The sequence below is a fragment of the Pocillopora damicornis genome, chromosome 4 (genome assembly GCF_964200805.1).
Source record: "Pocillopora damicornis chromosome 4, jaPocDami1.2, whole genome shotgun sequence".
NCBI lineage: Eukaryota > Metazoa > Cnidaria > Anthozoa > Scleractinia > Pocilloporidae > Pocillopora > Pocillopora damicornis.
In genome coordinates this window covers 19,160,319-19,168,612 of record NC_142673.1, presented here as the reverse complement: position 1 = coordinate 19,168,612, position 8,294 = coordinate 19,160,319, and the positions used below count along the sequence as shown (strand labels likewise).

The following is an 8,294-nucleotide window of genomic DNA, read 5'->3' as shown; positions in this document are numbered from 1 at the left end:
GATCAATAATCCCAATGCAATTCAAATAAAAGCAGCACTCTATTGGTACAAGATTGTTAAGACCTGAAAGATTTTGGTGGTTGTAATCAAATGCTGCCTTCACAGTTATGGCCAATGTGCTTTTTCTGACTGTCATGTTAGACTAGAGATGACAGGCTGTAGATGTTTTGGATTGCACTGTTTGTCTATGGTGCTCTAACTTTTGTGTTCACTTGATATCTTTACTTCTTATCATTCTCCTGATTTGAACTACATTTGTACCAAAGTTTTTTTAGTGTTTTTCTTAAAATCTTATCCACTATGTTAAGATGCCAGAAGTAAAATGCACAAGGGGCCCATTTCTTGGATAAGTCCTAATAACTTAATGAGCCTGCAGCCATATTTTAAGATCAAAATTTAAAATAAGAGAAGCAGGTTCTGCCACCATAACTGGTCCATTTTGTTTCTGTAGCTGATAGTTTTATTGTATAATTTTCATAATTTTTGAAACCTCTATCATGAATGAAAACAGGACAGCTTTACAGGCCCATTAAGTTATCAGGATCTCTGAGATACAGGCCCCAGCTTGCATGGCCCCCTCTTATTCCTTTTGCATTTACCTTTGTTTGAAAGTGTATCATTGATACCAGATTGTATAGGCAATGGCTATATTTGGTTTAATTATGTATTTTGTATTTTTCAAAAGGGAAGGTAAACAGGAGGGAGTAGCTCTTAATTGGATCTGCTAAATTGATAAAGTTAGATTTTTACAGTGGTATAAATGATATTCCCAAACACTGAGCACTGTATAGGAGGGTTAAGTATAGTGATTTAACTAAGTTGTGAATGACTGAAAGTTAAAATTTAAGGGAAAAAACAGGGTTTGTTTTAATTTGTGCTTCGTCTGTTTATTAAAGTTACTGTCAGTTCCAACCGCTTAAATCAATCCTTTTGACAACCCTAGAGTAAAAACATTTTTGTTTGGTGAGTACATGTATTTGGTAGAGATTAGATGGTCTTTTCCATTCTTGATGACAATTAAAAACCCTCAAAATGTCACTAACCAACTGTTCTAAGTGGTTGCTTTACAAGATATTAACTCACTACCCTTCACACCTGCCTCTTCCTTCAATGACATCATATCTACTTTCATTTAATTTTTAACACCTCTTACCAAACTGTGGATAGTGTGTAAGGTCTGAATTTAGCCACAGTCTAACTTACACTCAAGCTAGTTGCTCAGTGAATACAATGCCTGTCTTCATCTTCAAAGTAAGTGAATTGAATCTGGTTTTTCATGGTGGAGAAGCACAAGAGAGTGTTGTGATCTTTGTAAATAGTTTTTCTCATGGTTCTTAAAGGTTTTCACAGTTCATTTGTTGTCACTTGTCTTAGTTACTGGTTTACATGTAGTTATGTCTGCAAGCTGTGCTAAACACAGTGCTGCTCTGTTCTTCTTATCTGACCTTTGTTTTCTTCAGTTTATGCTTGTTTTAAAATTTGCATTTATCCAGGAAACACTGGTGCCTTTGAATTCCTACTGTGATTCAAAGAATATCCTGTAGGTCACATCTATTTGTCCATTTCTATTTGCTCAACATACAAAGTGTTATGGTTTCTCTGGTTACATTCTGAGTTTGGTTTATAATCTATGTAAAAATGATTTTATTTTCTTAAAGTATTTATTCCATTAGGAACCAGAAAATATAAAGGAAATGCAACAGTATAATTTTGGAGTTTTCTGATCAAAAAATTTGTACCTCCATGATTATTTATTTTGATTGCCTTTCTTGATTGAATTACTGGTACCTGTGAAGAGTTTGTTTCCTCATCCCAGGGATTTTAATCTAAAACTGCACTCTGTCATAGCTCTGCTGTGTAGAATGGTTATGCAGGTACCAGTAGGTACTGGAGGTTTGATCAGTCAAATCCACTGAACCATTTGGTAATCCTTAAAACCTATCCACTTGGCTGGTTGTTGGATCCTCAAACAGGTTTCATATTTATATGAGTTAAGTTCTTGTCATCTTGAACACACATTTGTGTTTATTACTCATGGAAGATCAAAAACAGCCCTTAGCTCTGGTTTTCTCCAAAGTAAGTCTCTGAAGTGGCTGTTGTTTGTTTGCAATACTGTTGTTCAAGCTTGATTCCTACTATGCAAGACAGGCAGTTATTTCTTTTCTTGTGACTTTCAAGGTTCTAATATTATTTTGACATAGAGAGGCTCATTACTCTATCAGGCCTCTAAAGGTCAATCAAAACTCCTTCATTTCCCTTTGGACTTGGACTTAATGCAAGCTGTTTGCTGTATATTTAATCATGAGATTCTTGACAGAAGTTTAATACTGCTAGACCTTTGTGATGTTAGAGACAGAATTATTTTGTCTATTCCATGTTACGCCAGTGACATAAATGGACCAATTTTTACCTTTTCTTTTTTACCTTTGAATGAAATGTTTTGGAAAATAAAATGTATCATATTAATTTTTTCCATCTTACAGGACAAGGAGAATGGTGTCTCCCATAATCAACAGATCCCTTTGAAACGAGGACCAAAAGTCAATGGTGTGCGCAGAGCCTTGGTGCCACGGGGTGGTAGTAAGCACAAGATTGGGGCCATGGGGGAAAATAAGGACATTATAATCCCATCTCAAGGTGAGGGCCTCAGTGGTAATGTACCCACACCAGAGATTATTAAATCAGCCAACATTGGGAACAATACACCTGCCAGTCACCAAATACAATCTGCTAATGTGAAGATGGAACCAGTATCACAAGGTTTGCATGAGGGAGCAGTACGAGAAAATGGGCAACCTAAAAGGAGTGGTATGACATTTGTAGTTGACTCAAGTACGTAAACACTATATTGAAAATATACACATACATTTACTTTCTTTAATTTTTGCGTAATTATATTGCTATTTGTTACAAAGCGGAGGGTACTGTACTGGAACAAGACTGCAATAAATTGACTCCTTTTCCTGATTCACTCTTTTTGAAAGAAAATTTTGACCACTATGTACTTCATACCATGGAAATGTTATCTCTATCAAACATTGAGCATAAATGTTGTGGGTTATTTACATGTGTATCAGTTATTTTTTGAAAGGTTGCACAGGATCAACCACCTATTGAGTTTTTATACAACATCCAGTTCTCCCTCCGTTTCACAAGCAAATTAGGAAAATTTGGAAGAGTATTTAGCACAAGCCACTCTTGTTTCCTTTTCCATGCACCCCTTGTTTTACACTTATTTTATGGTTATACTCAAGAAACAGAAGTAATTTGCATAAACTTTGCAGTCAAAAACATTCACAGCTTAAATTGTTCAACTTTATTTCATTGTTAATGAGAACTGGGTCTTTATCAGGAACAGAGAATCAATCACAGAACTCAAGAGCTCCAAGTGGTGATCTTTATCTAGGAGAAAAAAAGCCACACAAGGAACCTGATAATGTCATTCAGAAAGGTACTTATACTGTAGTTTTCAGCACTTTTAACCTTTTAAAGTCTAAGAGTGGCCAGCATCTAATTTCTCCTTATAGTACTACTGCTGAATCATTCATTACGGTTATGAGAATGAAAGAAATGATTGTTAACTTAAGATGCTTTGATTTTTAAACAAATTCTCCTTGTTAATATCAAAGGAAATGTATATGGAGAATATGGATACTGATGTTTAGGTCATTGCTGTGCATTGGGCAAGTAAATTTCTAAATACATTTAAATAGGAATAGTAAACCTAACTTGACAATGCACTTTTTCTTAATTTTGACGCAATAATTATTTCACAGAGAGAGAAATGGGGACAGTTAACATGACATTCCGTAAACCTTCTACCAATTCACCACCAAACAACACCACAGTGACTATCAACAATGGTAATCATAGAAATCATATTTCATTACTGGAAAAACAGAGAGAATTTCTGCAGTCATCCTCTGAGGTCAAGTTTTATACAGTAGCTACTCTAGAAGATGTGCAAGCTATCAGAGCAATAGCATTTCATCCATCAGGAGATTTGTTTGCTATTGGGTCAAATTCCAAGACTTTAAGAGTCTGCACAGCTGAAGGGTTAAACTCTCAAAGGAGAATGGAAAGGTACTAGGTTTAAGCATGTCATTCACTTTTCTTATTTAACGACAACTTATCAGTTATCTTTAGTTTGAGATTTATTGAAAATATGATTTTAATTTTTGTAAAGAGTGAACATAACCACTCAGAAATAGTAAATGTATGAAAGGAATTGGTCATACATAAAAAAGAGAGAAATTCAACAATATTTTGGAGGTAAAAGTCAGGAAATTTGAGTATGGTTTCCAGGAAGTTGTGGAAGATATAAAAAATTGTAGAAAAACAGAGGGGAAAAAACATCTCTACATTAATCTCTCAATCAGAGAGTATGGAAAACATCAAGAAGTCCCTGGAAAAAGTCATGTTAAGTCATAGAATTTTATGACTTAGAGATAGTTAAATCCTTGAAGTATTGGGAGGTGAATTCATGGTCAACTTCATCTGCTGTTTGTTTTACACTTTATTAATATGGTGAGTTTTTTTCTATAGTAAAGGCAGTGGCCAACCTCCACAACCAACCATTCTCTTCAAAAGCAACCGTCATCACCGTGGCTCCATTTATTGTGTAGCATGGAGTGCTTCAGGGGACATAATAGCTACAGGATCAAATGACAAAAGCATCAAGATGACCAGGTTTGATGCTGAAACTTGCTCTGTGACTTGGCCAGGGCTGGAGCTTGCTATCCACAATGGTACAGTTAGAGACCTGGCCTTTGTTTCCCGAGCCAGTGGGACACCAGTTCTAGTGTCTGGAGGGGCAGGTATTTACTTTGTTTTCAAGTAAATCTTCCCCTTAGAGACACCTTGTAAACACATTGACCACACAAAAATGCTTGATGTTTTCTACCCTAAACTGCCCTTTTCTCTTCAAAGTTTAACTTCAGGAAATTATCTTTTAAGGGTCTCATTACTCTATGTAACCTTTTAGCCCCAACAAGTGATTACCATCTAATTTATACTTACAGTGTCATTTCTGAATCATTAAACATTAGAAACATTAGAGTCACAAGTATAGAGGAAATGCTTGCTGACTCAGAAGCTCCTGATCATTAAGTATTTTCTCCTTGTTGATACCATTAGAAATTTAGTGAGAACAGTATGGAGACTTACTATACTTGAGCAAGGGTGTAATAGATTAAAGGAAATTTTCGAAAACTACCCTGAGTTAGCTCCACAAGTGGTATCTTTTGCTTTATTCTGATGTTATCTACTTAGGGAAGACCCCACCGTTCTTAAATCACAGTGCGTTGAATTTCTTGTTCATTCTATCAAACAGGAGATGGAAATATTATGATCTCTGACTGTAGTACTGGTCAGACAGTAGGACAACTCAAAGGTCACTCAGGACATGTCATGGCTGTGTATGCTGACAGTGATGATATCATAGCCTCAGGGTCAGCAGATAACACTGTAAGGTTGTGGGATCTGAGGTCACAAAGATGTATAGATGCCATAGCAACTGGTGATAGCTGCGTGGCCTCTGTTTGCGTAAACTCATCAGGCAACATGTTAGCTTCAGGTAAATGACACAAATCTTTTGTGTGATGTACAATTTTTGGTGAAAGAGTGTAATAGTGTGGGTGGGTTGGGGTGTCCCTGAAGAAGGCTGTTGTTGGTGACTGATGTTTTGACAACCTCAACCTGAGAGGGAGTCATCATTGGAGTCATCATCAGATCCATCATCAGTATAAATGCTGTCAGCAGGAGGGACCAATATGAAACAAGTTCAAATGAAAATTTATTAAACTAACACTGAGTATGTTACCACCATGATTTATTGTGTTAGTCTCAAATAATTTTTCTTATCAAAGTTAAGGGTTTTGCGGGGTGTAATTTTCACCAGCCAGTAGTCCCTGTTTAAGATTGGAGTTTGTTTTAGACTTGCACCATGTGTTACCGCAGTTTTATCTTTCTGGCTTAGCTTCAAAGTTTGGTACAGTTTTGATACTAGGCCACTTTTTGCTATGATGAATTAACTGGAATTTGCCATACTAAAAGTACATATCAGCACCTCATCAGTTTCCAGTTTTTTTCTATACTAATGTGTGGTTTTCTTCTGCTGTTTTTCTCTGTAACCACACAGGCCAAGAAGATGGAAGCTGTATGATCTATGACATTACAGCTGGGAGAACCCTACAGCTTTTCAAGCCTCACACAATGGATTGTAGATCAGTGCGTTTCTCACCTGATAATAACTTTCTTTTGACTGGATCCTATGACAGTAGTATAATCTTGATGGACATAAGAAAAGACTTAGAGACACAAGTACCACCTTACTCTGTTGTGGCTCATCATAGAGACAAAGTCATCCAGTGCCGTTGGCACCCTACTCTCCTTGCTTTCCTGAGCTCTAGTGCAGACCGAACTGTCAGCCTTTGGGCTCCAGAATGCTGAAAAATTGGAAGTGCGTTTTAATGTTTGGCCTCTTTAGAGTAAAGGAGAGCTTGTGGGATGTTTCCTCTAATATGATGGGCACTTTTGAAGCCAACAAAAAGGTCTTTCAATTGTAGAACACCGCCACAGAGTTCAGTCAAGTGTTTGAACCATTTGAGACTTTGACTAGTGGGATGATGCCTACTGAATGAATTTGAAATGATTTCCTATTTGGCTCAGGTCATTTTTTATTACCAATTTATACCCAAAGAGAGATCTTTGCCACAGGAAAGCAGTACCGCAGTGACCCTAGTGCTTAAAGAAGATCTAGTAGAAATCTTGTGAATTTGTGTGATACAAATCTAAAGACAACTTTCACCCTGTAAATAATTTACATACATTTAGAATTACTTGAATGACACTATTTTCAATGATGCACCCATCAGTTTTTGAGACTTAGATAATCTATAAGGGATGAATATTGAAGCTGTAAAAAATTAACTTCTAATTCATAACACATAGTAACAAGTGACAAGATGGTGTAGATATTGAAGTTGTTTCTCTTTTATTTTTGAACTTATGGTAATCTTCTCCAACTTCACTTAGTTTTGTTTTTCTATGTTTGGATTTTTCTTCTTCTTTGATTTTTTTTAAATAGCATGTAGTGGCATAACTCTCTTACGTGAGTTGGGATACTCTGCATGCAACAGAGCAACATTTGGAAGTAATTTTTAAAGTGGAAATTGTCTCTACCTTCACCATAGAAACATTTGGATAGAACTAAACACACTTCTATAAACAGTTGAATTTCACATCTATTTTCAAACATTTTGAAGATTATCTGTGGCTGAAAACATTTAGTGGTAAATCCATCTTGGATATTGTAGGAATATCATCCTGAACTCTTTATTATGAAACATAATGAATCATACATATGAACAAAATTTTGTGGCAGATTCGTTAGCAAGATAGTAAACCACATGTACATAGAATACAAGTTTCTTACATAGTAAGTACCAGTTACTAATTGATGCTCCTTATTCTAAGAGGTCATTAATTCCATGCATGGTTCTATGGTATTTGTTATGAATTGTTTTATTTATAGTGTTATGAGGTTTCAATCCAACAATCGTTATTTAAAGAAAGGTCACTTTAATTAAATTATTGTCATCAGTCTGATTGTGTACCTTATGTGCAATTACCCTTTGCATTTGTGGAGAAAAGAAATTCTGAAGTTACTTGGTGTTCATGATATTTATTGTAGGATTTTTGAAAAACAGATAATGCTGATATGATAAACTCTGATAACTGAATTACAACAATGTTAAAAATTCAATAGATCACTAACCAGTAATCAGAAATAAAAATTAAACTGATACAATTGTAATTATGGTTTTCAAGACTTTTTTAGGGTTGAGCCTGTCAAATGATAACTTCCCACAAGAAGATGCGAAGAGATAATCTCAGCTAAACCATTGAAAATGACTTCCATATTGCTGTTATACAAGCAATGTAAACATGTACATCTAAGACAACACAGATGAACCTGTGCAGATACAAGTCTCATTAGCTTCTGGGAATTTTTTATTGGAAAAAGGCTGGCCCAACGGGCTGCAAGAAAGGAGACTCTGATTAATTTGGTCTGCCCAGTGGGCTGATAGAAAGAAGACTCTAAGTAATTTGGTCTGTAAGGGGTCATTGTGTTGTGTTCTTTGGTGAGATACTTAACTCCCAATATACCTCTCTCCACCAGTCCTGGGTTATGTTAAGGGTGGATAATGCTATTGGCTGGATGAATCTCTATGCTGTGGGTAGTGCACCACATTTTTCACTCTTATCTGCTGGAATGCAGTTTTTCTATTGGA

At 35.9% G+C, this 8,294-nt stretch overlaps 1 protein-coding gene across 1 annotated transcript in view; it reads left to right on the top strand.

Annotated features, from left to right (window-relative positions):
* LOC113668193 (WD repeat-containing protein 47) overlaps positions 1 to 7,816 on the top strand; it is a 14,817-nt gene extending 7,001 nt beyond the window's left edge. Inside the window, exons 3-8 of the mRNA XM_027184070.2 lie at positions 2,484 to 2,832; positions 3,353 to 3,451; positions 3,777 to 4,083; positions 4,546 to 4,817; positions 5,333 to 5,575; positions 6,140 to 7,816. Coding sequence (XP_027039871.2) covers positions 2,484 to 2,832; positions 3,353 to 3,451; positions 3,777 to 4,083; positions 4,546 to 4,817; positions 5,333 to 5,575; positions 6,140 to 6,450 — 1,581 coding nt within the window. The 3' untranslated portion in view covers positions 6,451 to 7,816. The remainder of the gene's footprint in view (positions 1 to 2,483; positions 2,833 to 3,352; positions 3,452 to 3,776; positions 4,084 to 4,545; positions 4,818 to 5,332; positions 5,576 to 6,139) is intronic.
* Positions 7,817 to 8,294: the final 478 nt, after the last annotated feature.